The sequence below is a fragment of the Oratosquilla oratoria genome, chromosome 27 (genome assembly GCF_046742065.1).
Source record: "Oratosquilla oratoria isolate Oo_2021 chromosome 27, ASM4674206v1, whole genome shotgun sequence".
NCBI classification, from domain to species: Eukaryota; Metazoa; Arthropoda; class Malacostraca; order Stomatopoda; family Squillidae; genus Oratosquilla; species Oratosquilla oratoria.
Window position 1 is genome coordinate 12,632,056 of NC_134803.1, and position 21,445 is coordinate 12,653,500.

Below are 21,445 nucleotides of genomic sequence, written 5' to 3' on the forward strand. Positions count from 1 at the left end.
AGAAAGGAGGTACAGTTATGGTGGACTGGTTCGTGAGGTTATTTAATGTTTGTTTAAGAGAGGGTAGAGTGCCGGAGGAGTGCCTGTATAGTTCCGCTTTACAAGGGAAAGGGGGACAAGTGTGAGTGTAGTAGTTTCAGAGGGATCAGCTTGTTGAGTGTAGTTGGGAAAGCTTATGGGAGGGTCTTGATTGAGAGGTTCAGGAGAGGAAGAGAGAGAGTAATTGGTGAGGAACAGTGTGGGTTTAGGACAGGTAGGGGTTGTGTAGATCAGATTTTTGTGTTAAGACAGATATGTGAGAAAGCTATAGGAAAAGTTAAGGATGCTTTTTGGGCTTTTATGGATCTGGAAAAGGCTTACGACAGGGTAGACAGGAAGGCACTGTGGGAGGTACTGCAGATATATGGGATAGGAGGAAAGCTGTTAACCCCTTCCATACGGTGCCGCATACGTAGGCGTCATGAGGAGCAAGTGGATACAGGAGGCTGCCATATCGGCGTCTTGATTATATTTATTGTAGTTGCCCCTCCGTAATGACATACTCTCTAAACTGTCTGTAATCACATTTTCTATGGTTATCAAAATTCACGGGTGAAAGAGAGAACAATCGAAATAAGCGGTGACTATATTTTATGATGCAAGTATTATTACGACACGTCGTACGGCTGGCATCGGCTGCTGCCCGCAAGATTTAAGGCCCATACTGAAGAGGTTAAGAGCAGCCAAGAGTTTTTACGAGAGTAGTAGAGCTTGTGTTAGGATTAGAAATGGAGAGAGTGAATGGTTTGAGGTAAAGTTGGGACTTCGTCATGGATGTGTTATGTCGCCCTGGCTGTTCAATCTTTACATGGATGGGGTGGTGCGAGAGGTGAATGCAAGGGTGGTGGGTCAGGGGTTTGAGATGGTAAAGAAAATGGAGAAAAGTGGGAGGCAAGCCAGTTGTTGTTTGCGGACGACACTGCGCTTGTAGCAGGATCAGAGGAGGGATTGAGGAAGTTAGTGACAGAGTTTGAGAAGGTGTGTGAAAGAAGGAAACTGAAGATAAATGTGGGCTAAATTAAGGTGATGAGATGTACAAGGGGAAAGAGTGACAGCAGGCTGGAAGAGAGCATAAAGGGTGAAAGACTAGAGGAAGTGGATAGTTTTAGATACTTCAGTGCAAATGTGGCAGGAAAGGGATGATTGCAGGTGGAGGTAGAATGTAGATTGAGAGAAGCGAGTAAATGCTTTGGTGGATTAAAAAGTGTAATGAGAAATAGACATCTGGGGATGGATGCTAAGAAGAGGTTATATAAAGGAGTGATTGTGCCAGCAGCACTGTATGGGGCAGAAACATGGAACATAAGAGAGGAGAGAAGGAGTTTGAATGTGTTTGAGATGGAATGTCTGAGAAGTATGATAGGGGTTACTAGGCTGGATAGAGTGAGAAATGAGGTGAGGAGAACAGGGGTGGAAAGGGAGCTGGGAGATAGGGTTGATGAAAGGGTACAGTATTGGGATGGTTTGGACACATGGAAAGAATGAGTGGAAAATGATTAGTAAGTGTGGAAGGAGTGAATATGAGTGGGCATCCTAGGATGAGATGGATGGATGGAGTGGAAGGGGCAGTACAAAAGAGAGGAAAGTCTGTGGAGGAAGGACGGGAGGTGGACAGAAGATAGGGGATTACAAAGGATTACAAAGGCGGAGCATGCCGACAGGAGACCTTTTGGTCCATATCTAGGTCGGATGCGAAAAAAAATCATAATAAATTAATAAATAAAAACTATAATAATGTAAATAACAAATAAAATACATAAATAAATGCATAGGTATAGTTAAATAATAAACAAAAGTAAATAGTAAATAATAAATTGACATATAACTAATAATAAATGAAAATCAGACAGACAAATGATAACAAAACAAAAACAAATATAAAAACTATAATCATTACAGCATCTTGCTTAGGTGTTTTTCTAAATGATTCTTAAAGCTTCAAACTGAACTACATTGCACTGCCTCTGCAGGAAGTTTATTCCATTCATTAACTACACGGTTGGCGAAGTTGTTTCTACCTACTTCCAAATTGAATCTATTTCCGGACAGCTTGAAACCATTGTTTCTTGTCTGATTCTCATTCAATTTGAAAATTTGGTCACTTTTGATGTCAATTCACTTTAGAATTTTAAAGATCTGTATCAAGTCACCTCTGAGTCTATGCTTTTTTAGGAAAAACAGATTCATATGTTTTAGTCAATTTTCGTATGATTTCTTTTTGATATTTGGAATCAGTTTTGTGGCTCGCTGTTGTACTTTTTCCAGTCTGTCAATGTCTTTAATGAGATTCGGTGACCATACAGAAACAGCATATTCCAAATGTGGACGAACTAACGATTTATATAGCTTGTTAATGAGTGATGGACTTTTCAAATCAAAAGATCGCACAATCAGTCCTAGAATCTTATTTGCTTTCTTAGAGGCTGAAATACACTGCTTGGATGATTTGAGATCGTTACTGATAATTACGCCGAGATCTTTTTCTCTATCCACTTTTGTTAACGAATTTCCAAATAACTTGTAATTGTACGTACTGTTATTTTTACCTATGTGCATTACCTTGCATTTACTTGTGTTAAATTTCATTAGGCACTTTTCAGACCATTGTTGTAATTTATCTAAATCTTCTTGAATATCTAATTGATTTAAGTGATCATTTGCCATTCCGCACAGTTTTGTATCATCAGCAAATTTGGAAACAGTAAGTTTTAGTCCATGGTCTATATCATTTGTATATACTATGAATAGAAGTGGCCCAAGAATGGAACCCTGAGGAACTCCACTTGTAACATTTTCCATCTAGAAGTTTTTCCATTTAAAACAACACTGTTTTCAATTTCGATCATTCAACCAATTTAGTCCAACTTAACAGGCTACCATTTATTCCGTGTGAAGCTAATTTAGTAAGTAGTCTTTCGTGTGGGATGGTATCAAAAGCTTTTGCAAAGTCTAGATACATTAAATCTATATTGTTTCTGTTGTCATAATTCGAGATAACTGTGTTGTAGAATTCGAGTCAGTCACGCAAGAATGTTTCCATCTGAAACCATGCTGGCTATCATTTATCAAACGATTACTTTCTAAATGATGTTCAATAGCATCTCTGATGATAGTTTCCATTATTTTTCCTACGATTGAAGTCAAACTTATAGGCCTATAGTTTTTGGTTTCTTTTTGTCACCTTTTTTGAATATGGGAGTAATGTTAGCTAGCTTCCATTCTCTTGGGACATCTCCGGATATGATGGTGAATGGAGAAGGGTTGTGTTTGGATGATGCTGTGATGCATGAGGGGGGAGTGGGTGGGAGATGGGGGATGAGGAAGTATGTATGAAAAAAAAAAAAATTGATGCAGCCCAAAGGGATTTCCCCCCGTCTTCTCCTTTTCTGCATGAGGGGACGGAGAGGGGGGGTCGCCAAGTTTATGAAGCGGCCTTGCTGTGGATGTGCTGTGTCTTGCAACACTGCTTCTGACCCAGGGCAGTGGACAGGATGCAGGGATGACCCGTCATCCAGGAAGTGCCAAGATAAGAGGGAGGGGATGAGGGTGGAGGGGAGTGGAATATATAGGAAATGGAATGGGTGTGAGTGTTTTCTATGCCTTTTCTTTTTGGCTACCCCCCCATGTAAAGGGGAAAAAGCCTTTGGTATATGTATGTATGTATATACAGGGCTTGTATTTTAAGGCACTCATTTTTGTGGCCGCACCAAGCAGCACGCCTAAATTTGAAATGAAGAGTAACATGTTCCATGATGTGTCACTGACACAAAGAAACATGAATAGAGCACCATAAGCCACATTTAGCATGAGCCATATTAGCTTGCTATCCTAAATGAAAATGCCTATTGATGTTAAATTCAACCAATTAGTAGGTTATCTGAAATTGGTTGATAAGGCTTGTGAATTAGGCTTTTTCTCATGTGAGTGCCCCAGTTGCAGGAGGACTTACAGACCAGCAGTGGAGGAGTACACGACTTGGACACTTCTGTCTGAGTTCGGAGGTTGTCATGAATGATGACTCAAAGAAGTAGCATCCACATTATTATAGGTGTTTTCATTTTTTGTTAGATAACTAGAAATTGATCAATTGTAAGCCTTCACATAAACATAAAAAAATAAGTGGATAGTTTGTGTTAACCACTTCATGCCGGGCCAAAATCTCGCGGGCAGCATTAGCTGCCAGACGTACGATGTTGCGTCATAATACTCGCATTATAGAAAATAAAGTCACCGCTGTATCGATCGTTCTCTCTTTCACCCTTGAATTTTGATAACCATAGAAAATATGATGAAGCCAGTTTACAGAGTATGGGGGTCACACGGGTACAACTACAATAAATATAATCAAGATGCCGATATGGCATCCTCGTGTACCCACTTGCTCCTCATGATGCCTACGTAGGCATCACCGTATGGAAGGGGTTAAGCCAGGCAAATAAAAGTAAGTTAGGTATATATTTATGATAAACTGGCACTTGCCATTGGCACTGTGTTGTGCAGTCTTTGGTAAATAAGAGACACGACCAGTGGCATCTCTCTGACTCTCTCGCTTGTGCCCTGTGTGTATCCCATATACACCTGGCTAAGGTAACTTGTATATCGTGTGAATTAAATAGTTAAGCACCTCACCTTTTCACTGTCCTTGTGGAGTGAGAAAATGCCTTTAAGAGGCAAATTATCATACTAGCTACTGGATTGAGGAACTGTTCAAATCACGGCCAAGATTTGATATATCAACTCGAACACAGAGGCTAGTCTATGACACCAAGCATTGTTGTATATTCATTGAGTAAGCCTAACTTGTTCCAGGGCTTTGGTGCTTGAACTTTTGTAAGGTGCAACCTGAGATAGGGCATGTGTCATTTGTGTACAAAGGCAGGAACAACCAGTGGTAAACACAGCACTATAACTATCACCAAGGAAATTGAGTAAAGGTGGAGGTGAAGGAAGGTGCATGCAACTACAAGGAGACTAAATCTACATAGGACAGACATGCAAGGTGAGTGGGTGGGTTAGTTCCTCTACCAATAGGGAATACATAATGAGTATTAACTAAAACATGTAAAGTTCAAGGCTAAGTACTAAACAACAAAGACAAGACATACATATATATATATACCAAAGGCTTTTTCCCCCTTACAAGGGAGGTAGCCAGAAAAATATAAGCATAGAAACCACTCCCACCCATTCCATCCCCTACATACTCCACTCCCATCTACCCTCTTCCCTCCCTCCTATCTTAGCACCTCCTGGATGATGGGTTATTCCTGTATCTTGTCCACTGCCCTGGGTCAGAAGCAGTGTTGTAAGACACAGCACATCCATACCAAGGCTGCTTCATTAAATCGGGGACCCCCCTCTCCGTCCTATCATGCAGAAAAGGAGAAGACGGGGAGAAATCCCTTTGGGCTGCGTCAATTTATTTCTCATACATACTCCCCCACCCACTCCCCCTCATGCATCACAGCATCATACATACATAACCCTTCTCCATTCACCCCTATCTTTTGTCCTCTCTCGTCCTTCCTCAACAGACATTCCCCTCTTTCCCAATGCCCCTTTTACCCCATCCATCCATCTCATCCTAGGTCGCCCCCTCATGATCACTCCTTCCACCTCTACCTTCCACACCTCTTTTACTATTCTTTCTTCACTCATTCTTTCACTCCATTCTTTAACCATCTCCAATCTCTGACCCACTACCCTTGCATCCACCTCTCGCACCAGCCCATCCAAGCATAAATTGAACAGCCAGGGTGACATAATGCCCTGGCTGTTCAAAGACAAGACAGCTACATAAAAATGCAGAAGCAATTTAATATCTCCCACTTACTATTAAGGACACAGGTAGGTCTCTTATAATATTCACATGTTATGGAAAAAAGAAAGACATCTCTGTTTAGTGAGTTGTGATTCAGTTCCAACAGCATGAAAAAAGTGCTCGCCTAGCAGTTATGGAGAAAAAATTAGGAGAGTACTTTCTTGCTCACTTGCATTTTCTTTCAGGACAAGGGCTGTACATATATATATATATATATACATACATACTTTTTCCCCCATACATGGGAAAAATATATGTATATATATACAGACGCTCCTCTACTTACATTCATTCGTTTTACGTTTTTTCGATTTTACATTTGAACTGAGTATAAAAAAAGAGTGAATTTTTGAGTTTAGCATGCTCTCCGTAGTACAAGACGTGCAAACGATACTTACCCATGACGCTGTGTCCATTGTTTACATGGCACAAACGACAGACTGAACGTGCCTTGCCTCCTCCTCTTCCTCCTCCCCCTCCTCTTGCTCCTCCACCATCTCACTTTATGTTGCTTGAAATTATTTGAAATTAATGTTTTTTTTTTTTTTACAATGTTATGTTTATAATTAATGATTTAGGGGTGTTTTATAAGATACGGTAATAGAATTTATGGATGTATAGTACAGTATGAACGGTCATACATTACTGGAACGTACAGTAACAACTTGCGTTCATTTTCATGTCACGTTCGGCCGTTCGGAACGTAACTAAAACGTAAGTTGAGGAGCGTCTGTATATATATATACAGATTTACCTCTAATGGACTAAAAGGGGGGTAACGGTGTCCGTTGATGTGAATAATCCGTTGATTTGGAGTGGTTTTCTGCTTGAAAAAGGAGTCCAATTTTAACTGTTTCCCTTTCTGATACTGTTCACGAATCAGTAATTCTCTTAAAGTGTTCATAATAAGCCTGAATGTCACCGTTAGCAGAGAGATCAACGTAAGTTATGAGCGTGTCAATAGCCTGGCGCACCTCTGACATCACGATCTTGTTAACTAGTAAACAAAACAAAGTGCGCGCCATCATGCCATCAGCCACTCAGTGGACAAAAGCCTAACTAACGGACGCATTCACCCTACCCGCGAAATTTAGACTGTCGCACTGGACCAGGGGATTTTGTCCGTTGCATCCGATATCCGGTAATGCGGTGTCCGTTAGTGAGAGGTCAATCTATATATATCTTTTTTCAACCACATTAACTTTTTACTTTTAATTCCATGTCATCACAAATGAGACTAGCAATGCCCTCGTTGATGAACGCATTGTTAGTCTCGTTCGTGATGACATGGAATTAAAAGTAAAAAGTTAATGTGGTTGAAAAAAGATTAATATCTGCACTGGGGACCATTCAGTGTGTGTATATACAGTTGAACCTCGAAAGCCCAGACTAATTGGGGGGAAGGGCGGTCCGGTCATGCCAAAAGTCCGGTAATCGAAAATGTCGCCCTGACACCCATAGGTTTTCGTAGCGGTGTACGTATAGGTAATGTATGATATGGCATAGAAACACATATGAATAATACTATAATACTAATGATTCTGTAATAATAACTGTAATACAGGCATGTTAATGTACTGTACTGTATTTTTTATTACGTACACTGTCAATATCGGAAGGTATGCACGCGGGACAGTGGTGGCGGCCAGGGTTGCCGTGTTTTGTACACTGCCGTGTAGAATGGGAGTGTTGCCATACCGGGACATACATTTTTCTCGGGCGTGTGCAGACTTTCGTAGCAAGATATATACTTGTCAAACTTTGACAAAATGTTGGTTCTATTTTTTGTTTTGTTTTGTTTATTCTTGAATGTATATAAGGCCCCCATGCCCTAACATATTCAGTAAGATATAATTTTTTTTATATATTATCGCTAAAAGAAAGCTGAAACTTTAGCGTAGACTTTTTTTGTACACCGTAGAAACGTATCTTTTGGGGTATAATATTTTATAAGTAACACAATTACCAATAAAAGTCATATTTTGATGTACCATTTATTATTTGATAACTAGTTCTATGATTTTTAAACAAAAGTTTGAGTTTTTGAATGTTTTTAACAGCCCGCTGATATGTAGAAAAAAATTCCTTATGTCCTTGTGCAGTTGCCACATGCTGCTATTCTACTACGTTTTGGTACAAAATTCTATGAAATGGCAGCCCCGGTGCTAAAAGAAAGCTGAAACTTTAGCGTCGAATTTTTTCCTACACTGTGAAAAAACGTATCTTTTGGGGTATAATATTTTATAAGTAACATAATTACCAATAAAAGTCATATTTTGATGTACCATTTATTATTTGATAACTTGGTTCTATGATTTTTAAACAAAAGTTTGAGTTTTTCAATGTTTTTAACAGCCCGCTATGTAGAAAAAATTTCCTCATGTCCTTGTGCAGTTGCCACATGCCGCTATTTTACTACGTTTTGGTACAAAATTCTACGAAACGACAGCCCTGGTGGCGGCTTGACTGGGCCGGGTTTGAGTATACGTGTACGGCCATTGCTGCCACCTACCGGACAAATAGGAAACGTTGCTTGAAAAGTCCGCCCTTTGTTCATTTCGACCTGTCATGCGAGGGTCCGGGCTTTCGAGGTTTGACTGTATATATATATGTATATGTGTATATACAGTGGCCGCGAAAAGTTTGGGCGCGTAATTAATGAGACACAAATGTAAACACTTGTGACATTTAAATAATCATTTAAAGACCTATAAATGGCTTATTACATACCTTATTTACCAAGCGATTTTCCTTTAAGCTTTATGACCTTCTCCAAACGTGCCGGGATGCATCTTGCCAGGTTTTGTATGTGTTGAGGAATAATATTATCCCAAATATCCTGTATTTCTGTTTTTAGCTTAGCTACAGTGGAGACGTCACGATCTTGAAGCTCTTTTTTAATTATATGCCATACGTGCTCAATGGGATTTAGGTCTGGAGAATTTCCAAGCCATTTTTTGAAGTAATCAACACCACAGTCTTCTAACCATTGATATTAATGAATACAATTCTAGATGGATTGTTAGGAAACACTGCCAGTGTATTCCTAGATGACATTTTAATAGTTTCCCGGACAGCGGTTGAGCACTTTAAGAAATTAGATTTGATATTCTCAAGACTAGTTGAAGCAGGATTGAAAGTAAAACTTGAAAAATGTAAGTTCTTGCAAGACAGTTTTAGTTATTTGGGACTTAAGATAGACATGGACTTAATACAGTGAATTCAAAAGTTGAAGCAGTGAAGAATTTTCCAGTTCCAACCAATGTAGACAAGGTTAGAAGCTTTTTAAGATTGACAGGATATTATAGAAAATTTATTCAATGATATGCTGACATTGCTAATCCATTAAGTTCTTTGTTGAGGAAGAACTCAAAGTTCATGTGGGGACCTTACAACAGGAAGCTTTTGATAAGTTGAAAGATAAACTCATGAGTTCTCCAATTTTAATATTTCCAGACTATGATCAAGAATTCATTCTTTGCATTGATGCATCTGACATAGGATTAGGAGGAATACTTATGCAAGAGAGAAATGGAACTTTGAAATATTAGCAGTGATATATTCATTAGAAAGTTTTAGAGATATGATACTGGGATATCCAATCAGAGTATGGACTGATCATACAGCTATTCGGAACTTATTTAAGCATAAGAATCTTAGGGGCATACTTGCTAGATGGTTTGCGATACTTCAGTGCCGAGCCCTGTAAGAGGGCAGTAGATATCATTGGTCGGGACGACCAAGGGTAGCTGCCGAGCCCTGTAAGAGGCAGGTAGATAGAGGGGTAGGTGGAGAGGAATGTAAGTCTTATTAGGTTGTAATGGCTGACTGCAAGTTGTATAGTTGCAGATTTGCAGAATGCCAGAGTTACCATCTTGTATTTGTAAATATAGATTAGGATATCAAGAGGTGCTGATGTGACTGAATGTAAACACAGAGCTCATTCTGCTTGCATAAACAAGATTTCTGAGACAGTATAACAGTCTTTCTGATTGGAGAAAAGGATGGAGAAAAATTATTGGTGCATGGAGGTAAAGTCATGCCCTAGAAGGGTGGCACTTATTTGTAATGTTCAAAATTATTGGATGAATTAAATAGTGACGTTGGAGCTAAGGCAGCTTGGTGGGATGTAAGAGGATCCCTGAAAACTATACCTCCATTTTAATTCAACCCATCAAGAAACTTTAACTCTGATTATAGAAGATTTGGTGGAAACATACTTAAGAGAAGGAGAAGGCATGGGGCCTACGGAATAATAACACAAGTGCCCAAGTCTTAGTGGCATCGAAGCTAATATATATATATTTACCTAGTTGTATTTTATGGGATGGGAGTTATGCTCATAGTGACCCGAGCATAGCTCCCGTCCCGTAAAATACAACTAGGTAAATATGTATGTATGTGTGTACATATATACATACAAAGTATCCCAGAATGTACTTGTTGAGTACATTTGTACATACTTAGCACATTATATAAATGTTGGCAAATTGTGCTCAGATTTGATTGTTTAATCCACAGGTGCCATCATGGTTAAAGAAAAGGATATTTGGGGTGTTGCTGATGCCCCAGTGGATGGTTATGCATCAGAAGGGGAAATGGACACCTCAAAATTGGTTGCAAATCAAAACAGAAAAAAAAAGAAATCTGGTGGATTCCAGGTATGTAAAAACTGTGAAATATTAATTTTCTTTCCCATTTCCTCTTGTGTGTATTTACCTAGATGTATTTTACAGGAAGGAGAGCTATGCTCGTGGTGTCCCATCTTCATATCTCATTTTATCTAAACTATAAATTCATGTATTGTTTTTGCAAACACCACTTTCTCATCTAACTTGTTCCAACTATCTATTACTCTGTGAGGAAAGCTGTTCTTTTTCAGAACTCTTCTACAGCTGTCTTTCTTGATTTTCTTTCCGTGTCCTCTTGTATTTCTATCATCCCATTTTATCAGGTTCTCTCTATCAATAATTTCTATGCCTTTCATGATTCTGTAAATAGCTATCAAATCTCCTCTCTCTTCTTTGCTCTAGTGTCTGTAGTCCAAGTTTTGCTAGTCTCTCTTCATATGATAGTTTTGAGTGTTGGTGCCAATTTTGTAATTGCTCTTTGTATTCTTTCAAGTTTTTTATACTTTTTTTTTGTACTTGGTGACCACATCGTTGCTGCATATTCCAATCTTGGTCTTATCAGAGTGATTAGAATTTCCTTCACCATTTCTTCATCCAGGTATGTAAATGCCACTTTGATTGTTCTCCAAAAATCTTATATGTTTCTCAGGTAACATATTATTCATAACAATGACTCCCAGGTCCTCATTTTCTACTTTTTTTATTCCTTCTCCCAATTTATATGATCCTGTTATTCTGTTTTTGCTTTTTCCAAATTCCATTATACTACACTTTTTAGTGTTGAACTCCATCTCCCACTTCCCACTCCATTCCCATACTTTATTTAGATCACTGTAGTGACTCACAATCTTCTTCAGTGTTCACTTTTTTCAACAATTTTGTATCATCTGCAAAGAAGCTCATATAACTTTCAATTCCTTCATCCATATCATTAATATATATACATACATACATATACCAAGGCTTTTTCCCCCTTCCAAGGGAGGTAGCCAAAAAGGGAAAGGCATAAAAACACTCCCACCCATTTCATCCCCAAATACACTCCACACCCCTCCCACCCTTCCTCTCATCTGAGCACCTCCTGGATGACGGGTCATCCCTGCACCCCGCCCACCGCCCTGGGTCAGAAGCAGTGTCGCAAGACACAGTACATCCACAGCAAGGCCGCTTCATTTAATCGGCGACCCCCCCTCTCCGTCCCCCTTTGCATATAAGGAGAGGACGGGGAGAAATCCCTTCGGGCTGCGTCAAAATTTACTCACACATACTACCCCACCCCCCACCCCCCCGCCCATTTCTCCTCATGCAGTCACAACATCATCCATATACAACCATTCTCCACTCACCTCTGTCTTCCGTCCTCTCCCTTCCTTCCTCAACAGACATTCCCCTCTTCCCCAAAGCCCCCTTCACCCCATCCATCCACCTCATCCTAGGACGTCCCCTCATGTTCACTCCCTCCACATCTGCCTTCCATACCTCTTTTACTAGTCTTTCTTCACTCATTCTTTCCATGTGTCCAAACCATCCTAATATTCTTTCATCAACCCTCTCTCCCAAATCCTTTTTCACCCCTGTTCTCCTCCTCACCTCCTCATTTCTCATTCTATCTAGCCTAGTAACCCCCGCCATACTTCTCAGACACCTCATCTCAAACACATTCAAACTCCTTCTCTCTTCTTCTCTTATGTTCCACGTTTCTGCCCCATACAGTGCTGTTGGCACAATCACTCCTTCATACAGTCTCCTCTTCGCATCCATTCCCAAATGTCTATTTCTCATTACACTCTTTAAACCACCAAGGCATTTACTCGCTTCTCTCAATCTACATTCTACCTCCACCTTCACTCCACCTTTTCCTGCTACACTTGCACCCAAGTATCTAAAACTATCCACTTCCTCCAGTCGCTCTCCCTTAATGTTCACTTCCAGTCTACTGCCACTTTCACCCCTTGTACATCTCATCACCTTACTTTTACCCACATTTATCTTTAGTTTTCTTCTATCACATACTCTCCCAAACTCTGCCACCAGCTTCCTCAATCCCTCCTCTGACCCTGCCACAAGCGCAGTATCGTCCGCAAACAACAGCTGGCTCACCTCCCACTTTTCTCCATTTTCTTTAACCATCTCCAATCCCTGACTCACTACCCTAGCATTCACCTCTCGCACCACCCCATCCATGTATAAGTTGAACAGCCAGGGCGACATAACGCATCCTTGACGAAGTCCCACCTTTACTTCAAACCACTCACTCTCTCCATTTCCAATCCTAACACATGCTCTACTACTCACATAAAAACTCTTGACAGCTCCCAAAAGCTTTCCTCCTATCCCATAAATCTGCATAACCTCCCACAGTGCCTTTCTGTCTACCCTATCATAAGCCTTTTCCAGATCCATAAAAGCCCAAAAAACATCCTTCCCCTTTCCTATAGCTTTCTCACATATCTGTCTTACCACAAAGATCTGATCTACACAACCTCTACCCGTCCTAAAACCACACTGTTCCTCACCAATTACTCCTTCTGTTCCTCTCCTAATCCTCTCATTATTGGGGCCATTATTGGGGCCAGAACTGTTCCTTGTGGAACACCGCTTATTACTTCATCCCATTTTGAGTGTTTGTCTCTTATCACTACTCTCATTTTTCTTTCTTGCAAAAAGTCTTCCATCCATTTAAGCAGTTTGCCCTGTATTCCTCTTAAAGTTTCTAATTTCTTAAGCAACTTCTTATGTGGTACTTTGTCAAAAGCTTTTTTTAGGTCTAGAAATGTACAATCAGCCCATCCATCTCTTTCTTGTATTATATCTATTAGCCTTGAATAGAAACATATTAAATTGGTGACACATGATCGTCCTTGTCTGAACCCAAATTGCCTTGGATTTAGCACATTTTTTTTTTTTTTTTTCTAAATATTTTACCCATCTACTTTTGATAATTCTTTTACAAAATTTGCTATTGTACTTGTTAGAGAGACTGGTCTATAGTTGGTAGGGTCTTCTTTATTTCCCCCTTTATATATAGGTACTATATTTGCTTTTTTCCAATCTTCTGGAACTTTTCCCTCTTTCAAGGAACTGTTTATTATGCTATGTATTTTGCCAGTTCATTCCTGCATTCTTTTAAAATCCAGTTTGCTATTTCATCTGGTCCATGCAATTTTCTGACATCAAGATTACTCAAGTGTTTCAATATTTCATTCTTTGTTACTTCTATTTCTTTCATAGGGGGGACTTTCTCTTTCCATTCGATCTCTTCAGGTTGTATGTTCTACCTTGTAAACACTGATTTAGAATGTTTGTTCATAATTTCCACCATTTCTATTTCCTCTGTGTATTCAACTCCTTGTCTTAATTTCTCCAAATCTTGTTTGTTTTTCAGTTTGTTGTTTACAAATCTGTAAAATAGTTTTGATTGATCTTTACATTTTTCTATGACATCTTTTTCATATTTTCTCTTTTCCTCTCTGCACGCTTGTACATATTCATTTCTATAACAGGTATATATTTTCCATTTTTCAGGTCTTGTCTTTCTTCCATTTGGTCCAAGCTTTGTCTCTTTTGTCTTTTAACTCCCTACAATTTTTGTTGTACCAGCACTTTACATATTCTTTTTCTTGTTTTTGTCTTGGGACATACTTTTCCACTCCTTTTTTTTTTTTTTTTTTTTTTTTTTTTTTTTTTTTTTTTTTTTTTTTTTTTTTTTTTTTTTTTTTTTTTTTTTTTTTTTTTTTTTAATAAATTTTTGTCAAAATATTCCATTTCTCTTCCACTGTTGTTTCTTCTATGTATATTCCTTCCCAGTTTTCTTTTTGAAAGAATTCTCTTATTTTATCAAAGTTTGTTTTTTCATACATTCTTCCTTTTCTATATTGTTCATTTCTTTTCATGTATTTTTCCTCATTTAGTTCCAGTTCAATCAATATGTGGTCACTTTTACTTAATGGTGTTTTATATTCAATCTTTTCCACTATTCTAGGTTCAGATGTAATTATTAAGTCTAGTCTCGATGTTTCTTCATTTCTATACCTAGTGTTCTCCTGTATCCACTGTGTCATTGTATGGTCAATAATCATCTCGAGTAGAACATTTCCCCATGAGCCGTCTCCACCCTTTACTGTCATCTCTTCCCAGCAGACTTCTTTGCAATTAAAGTCGCCCATCATAACTATTCCTCCATCTTCCATTATCTTATTTAACCACTTCAGTACGGGACTTAAATCTCGCGGGCAGCAGCCAATGCCAGCCGTATGACGTAACGTAATAATATTCGCATCATAAAATATAGTCACCGCTTATATCGATTGTTCTCTCTTTCACCCCGCTAATTTTGAAAACCACAGAGAATGGGATTCAGGGCGCATTTGGGAGAATGTAAAAACACAGGGGCGACTACAATAAATATAATCAAGACGCCGATATGGCAGCGTCGCGAATCCACTTGCTCCTCATGACGCCTACGTGTGCGGCACCGTATGGAAGGGGTTAATGTTATCTTTGTGTCTTCTAACATACTTTTATGTTCACTCTCTTCCCACGAGGCTGTTTTTGGAGGCACATAATTTATCACAAACTTTCTGCTCTTCTTATCTCTGTCTTCCACTTCAATCATAATCATCTCTACTGTATTCTTTCCATATGTGACACACCTCACGTTTATATCCTTCTTAGTCAGGAACATAACTCCACCCCCTTGCTTTGTCTCTCTGTTTCTAATCCAATAATTATATGCATCATGTCCTACACTGTTGGGTGGTAGTGGACCTTTTAATTTTGTTTCTACAATTCCCATTATGTCCAATTCTTTTTCCTTCAGATAATCATTCAGCTCATTCAACCCTGTTATTAATCCAGCTATATTTGTGTAAGATACTCTTAGTTTTCTGCCACTTCCATTGTATTCTCTGTTTCCCTTTTGTTTTTCTCTAGTATGTTGTATTTCCTTACTTGCATATTCACTACTCTCCAATAGAATTTCTCTTTGTCTGACTCTGTTCTCATCTCGTTTTTTTCCTTAGCTTCATGTCTTTTAATTTTTCCTCCTCTCTTTCCTCTTTATTCATTTCTCTTTTTATCCATACCTGTTTATATTCACTTGCTGCTAGTTTCCCTGTTTTTGTTAAGATATTCTCTGCCGTTGTTTGTGACCTGAATTTAATCTTAATTGGTCTTGTCTTATCTGTACTATACTTTCCGAGTCTATACATCTCTTCAATTTGTTTCATGATTTCAGGTTCATCTTCCTGAACTAATTCTAGTAAACTGCTTACGTTTTCCTCATTGATTCTTGAAGTTCTATCTAGGTTATGTTTCTCTTCCATTCCTAATATAATTATACATTTCTTTTTATCTGCTAAGTCTTTTACTATAATCTCCTTCTGTCTCATCACTTTGATAACTGAGTCTTCAGTTTGTTCTCTCATTTGCTGTTTAATTATGTCAGTAAATGCAACTTTACTGTTTTCCTGGATTTTTTTCCAACCCTGTGCTTCCTTTGCTATGGCCTCTTTGTTGTCTTTATTATTCCTCTTTAATTCTTCATTCTCCTCTTTTACGTCTTTTAACTGTCTTTTTAATTCTTCTATTTCATTAGTTAAATTTTTGTTCGCCTTCTCTAGTTCTTCCAATTTTTCAACTCTGCGCAATTTTGGCTACGTAACTGAACCTGTTTTCCCAATGTTCTGTCATCTTATCAAGTTTCTCTAGTCTTGCCAATCAGGGGAGGTTGGTATCCCCCCCCCCACCCTCTTTAAATCCCTGGGAACTACTATCATCACCCTCCACTGTGCTGCTCTTATCTATACTTCTAATCTTTACATTTTTGTTGATCCCGTCGTCACCAAAATCATTATTGTCGGTCTGCCTCTTGTTTACAAGACGCCTGGCCTCCCTCTCTTCCTTATTTCCTTCCATTTCCCTCAATAATCCCTTCCCTTCTTCCCTATCACTCCCCCACTACACCACGAGCTTTCCCCTTCCCTATAAATACAATAAGGCACTTCATGGACGTTGAGATCCACATAGATTTTCCTTTTTCTTCGGTACACTAATTCTCGCCGTCCATTTGACGAAAGTGTGTGTGTGTGTATATATATATGTACATATATATATATATATATATATATATATATATATATATATATGTGTGTGTGTGTGTGTGTGTATATATATATATATATATATATATATATATATATATATATATATTTTATATACATGTATACACATACCTATTTCTTCCTCCCCCCTCCCTCCTCTCACTTTCTCTTCCACCCTACTTCTCTTTTTCTCTCCTCTTTTTCCTTTTCTCTTCTAATATTCTCTCCTCTCTCTGGCCTCCCTGTATTTATATGTCTGTCTGTCGATCTATAGCTATATCAATATGTCTCTAGCTATGACCTAAATTCCATTAGTGAAATGATGAATATTTCTTTCCTCTTCATTTTTTTTTTATTCCAATATTTGGTTTCTGTTATTATTAATGAAGAACATTGTACTCTGTTATGTAATCTTTCTCTTTTCAGCAGGGTCACATGCCTCTTAGATTTGGATTATTCAAATGAAAATTTACCTCCAGGCCACTGAATAGTACAAAGTCTAGAACATGGGAGCTGAGACCTATTCAAAAAACAACTTTTTCATATTTTCATATGTTAGTGTACTTCTTCCCATGATTTTTTACCTGAAAAAGCCAAAAGTCACATCCATTTTTATCTAGGATATATAAAAGCATTATCGCATGGAGGCTGAAGTTCTGTAAATATAGTGGCACCTCTATTAAAATGATTAATCCGTTCTGTACACCACGTAAATAGAAATTCGCATAAATGGAAACACTATTTCACATTGAAATCAATGTTAATTCAATTAATCCATTCCCGACCTTGAAAAATTCTACTTTTTTCCCTCTGATATGATGAAGCCCATCACCAAATGGACATAAATAGGTATGATTATGATCCTGCAACATTAATGCCAAAAAATCAATCTTAAAGACCACTTACAAGGTAAGAAATATAATGAAAAAAGCAGTCTTTTATACCTATAGATGGTAAGGCTTGCAGCTGGCATAGGGGGATGGGAGTGAGGAGGTGGTGGAGTGGTGGGGGCTTACTGGCCCCCCTCTGAAAGAGGTGCTCCTTCAGCTGGAGCAGAACCCTCATCAGGGTGCTGTCATTTGGCATGAGTCTGGAAGAACTCTGTGATGGTTGCTTGCTGGTGCCGTGTTTGTAGGATTTGGTGGTAGTGAGGCATGACCAATTCATTTGGCCTGCAACATGGCTCATTAGTGTTTGGTCCGGGTGTGTGACCTCCACGAAATCATAGAGCTTCCTCCACATTACACAGGCCTCCTTCACCTCCCCCGTGGTGGGGCCCTAAACACAATCGTTGTCTCCCTCAACCTCTTGCTGTTCCCAGGCCAGTTCAGTAACCTGATCCTGATGTAGCTCCTTCAGCTCCTCGGTGGTCAGTTCATCCTCGTGCTCTCCTACTAACTCCTCGACATCCCTGTCCTCCATCTCCAGGCCCAGGTCCCTCCCTAGCACAACGATGTCCAAGATGACCAATGGACCAGCAGGCTTAGAGCCCTTGAAGTCCCGCTCCCTACCTAATGATGGCCAAAGCTTCTTCCACACTGCCTGTAGAGTCCTGATGGTAACCTGCTCCCAGCTCTTGCTAATCATCTTGACACAGTGCAAGATGTTGTAGTGGGACTTCCAAAATTCTCGCAGGATTAGGTCTGTGTCGGTGGTAGCGCTGAAGCAGCGTTCAAACATAACGTGTGTACAGCTTCTTGAAATTAGAAATGACCTGCTGGTCCATTGGTTGCAGAATGGAAGTGGTGTTCAGAGGCAGGAATTTAATTGTAATGAAATCCAGGTGTTGGGGAAGATGTGCCTGCATGTCGAGGGGATGTGCTGGGGCATTATCCAGTAGTAGGAGGCATTTCAGTGGCAATCCAAATGACTGCAAAATGCAAATATTGTACCAATATACAAAGGAGGAGACAAAGAAATTCCAACAAGCTATAGACTGGTATCCCTTACAAGCACAATAGCAAAGTTACATACATATACCAAGGCTTTTTCCCCCTTACAAGGGAGATAGCCAAAAAGGAAAAGGCATAAAATCATTCCCACCCATTCCATCCCTGAATACACTCCACACCCCTCCACCCTCCCTCTCATCTTAGCACCTCCTGGATGACGGGTCATCCCTGCACCTTGTCCACTGCCCTGGGTCAGAAGCAGTGTTGCAAGACACAGCACATCCACAGCAAGGCTGCTTTATTAAATCGGTGACCCCCCCCTCTCCATCCCCCCATGCATAAAAGGAGAAGACGGAGAGAAATCCCTTTGGGCTGTGTCAAATTTTGCTCACACATACTACCTCACCCCCAGTCCCCCCACCCATTCCATGTCCATTCCATTCCATTCCACCCATTCCATGTCCTCTCTCGTCCTTCCTCAACAGACATTCCCCTCTTCCTCAAAGCCCCCATCACCCCATCCATCCACCTCATCCTAGGAGGTCCCCTCATGTTCACTCCCTCCACATCTGCCTTCCATACCTCTTTTACTAGTCTTTCTTCACTCATTCTTTCCATGTGTCCAAACCATCCTAATACTCTTTCATCAACCCTATCTCCCAACTTTCTTTCCACCCCTGTTCTCCTCCTCACCTCCTTATTTCTCACTCTATCTAGCCTAGTAACCCCCATCATACAAAGTTATTAAAAATGAATGGATTAAACACTTGGAATAGAACAATATACTAAACCCTAAACAATATGGTTTTAGAAGTGGAAGATCATGTACTACAAACTTAATATGCTTTTACTCAAGATAATAGAAATAATACAAGAAAGAGACAGATGGGCAGATTGTGCTTTCTTGGACTTACAAAAGGCTTTTGACAAAATACCACACAAAAAGCTACTCAGAAAAATTAAGAAAATAGGTGGAATACAAGGAAAATTATTAGAATGGATGAAATATTTCTTGAATGGAAGAAAAATGAGGGTGGTATTTAGAGACAAGAACTCAAATTGAGAAGATATGATAAGCAGAGACCCCTAATGCTCTGTATTGACACCAATAATGTTTGCTATTTATATAAATGATATGGATGAAGGCATGGAATGTTATATGAACTTGTTTGCAGATAATGCAAAACTGTTAAAGAGAGTAAGTACCGAGAAAGACTGCAAATCTTTCCAAGAAGACCTGGACAAAGTCTGGAGTCAGAAGAGTGACATGAACTTCAACATTAAGAAATGTAGTATAATGGAATTTGGAAAAAGCAAAAATAGAATCTTGGGTTAAATATAAAATTGGTACAAAGGAAGTTAAAAAAGTAAACTCGGAAAGAGACCTAGGAGTAACTATCTCAAATGACATGACACCAGACAAACATGTCAACAAATTAGTTGGAGAAACTTTTAAGTTCTTAAGATCAATGAAAGTAGCCTTTGACCACATGGTAGAGAAAATACTAGTTACACTGATAAGACCAAAATTGGAATATGCAGCATCACTATGAACACCTAGTTCCAAAAAAACCTAAACTACGGACAAAGATTGGATAAACTAAATCTACCAACCCTAGAACAACGAAGAGAAAGAGATGATTTGCTAACAATTTACAGAATTATGAAAGGGATGGAAATTCTTGATAGGGATGACCTACTAAAATGGGACAGAAGAAATACAAGAGGACACAAGAAGAAAGTTAAGAAAGACAGTTACAGAAGAGATCAGAAAAAGAATAGCTTCCCACATAGAGTGATAGATATCTGGAATAAACTGAATGAGGAAACAATGAGTGTTAACCCCTTCCATACGGTGCCGCACACGTAGGCGTCATGGACTTAGATCTCGGTGGCAGCAGCCAATGCCAGCCGTACGACGTGTCGTGATAATACTCGCATCATAAAATATAGTCACCGCTTATATCGATCGTTCTCTCTTCACCCGTGAATTTTGATAACCATAGAAAATGCGATTACAAAAGAATTAGAAAGAATGTCATTATGGAGGGGCGACTACAATAAATATAATCAAGACGCCGATATGGCAGCCTCGCGAATACACTCGCTCCCCATGACGCCTACGTGTGCGGCACCGTATGGAAGGGGTTAAAACTAAACATGACTAAAAAAAACTGGATGCAGAAAGATACAAAAGGGGGTCTCTAGGAGCATAGCTCTCTTCTCACAAAATACAACTAGGTACACCTAGGTAAATACAACATTATATAACTCTTGTAGGGATACATAGATGAGCATTACCTAACACAACTTACATAAGCTACTGCAAGACACTGCTACATAACCTATTGTGTGACACTACTATGTGACAATTGTAATACACAATGTATTTCATGTGCACAACCAGATAACGGAAAAGCTCCCGATTTAGCAAAAAATTTACCAATAAACCAGGATATTCCACTCTTGATTTTAAATTTCCATTAGATCAGGGTTCAGCTAATTGGGAATTTGTTAAATCTGGCTTGTACTGTTTATCCCAACACTCATTCAAAACATATACATATACACATGTATCAAAAGGGCCTTTCCCCCATATAAGGGAGGTTGTCAAGGCATACACCAACCCTTCACCCATCCCACACCTACCCAACACTCATATGTTGTCCCTTTTATCTTAGCACTTTGGAAGGGCCATCCCTATCTCTTGCCCACAGCCCGGGTCAGAAGCAATGCAGCAAGACACTGCATTTCCACATCTGTGCCCAACAGCTGAAGCTGGTTTACCTCCATTTCATTACATGGCAACTCTGCCCCCTCATTCACAAAAGAATTTACAGAGGACAAGAAAAAATTCCTTTGAGTTGCATTGATTTATTTATTCACAACCACTCCACTCACATCTTCGCTGGAACAAAGAAGAGAAAGAGATCTACTAACCATCTACAGAATTATGAAAGG

General features: G+C 39.3%; 1 protein-coding gene across 4 annotated transcripts in view; it reads left to right on the forward strand.

Annotated features, from left to right (window-relative positions):
* The window catches only part of LOC143039903 (ATP-dependent RNA helicase DDX54-like), a 214,081-nt gene that overhangs the window by 35,863 nt on the left and 156,773 nt on the right, over positions 1-21,445 (forward strand). For 3 of the 4 annotated variants that reach the window (XM_076210248.1, XM_076210244.1, XM_076210247.1), the window contains exons 1-2: positions 5,017-5,038; positions 10,382-10,521. In XM_076210248.1, coding sequence (XP_076066363.1) covers positions 5,032-5,038; positions 10,382-10,521 — 147 coding nt within the window. In that variant the 5' untranslated portion in view covers positions 5,017-5,031. Of the gene's footprint in view, positions 1-5,016; positions 5,039-10,381; positions 10,522-21,445 lie in introns of those variants that run through there. The other variant, XM_076210246.1, reaches the window with a different exon arrangement.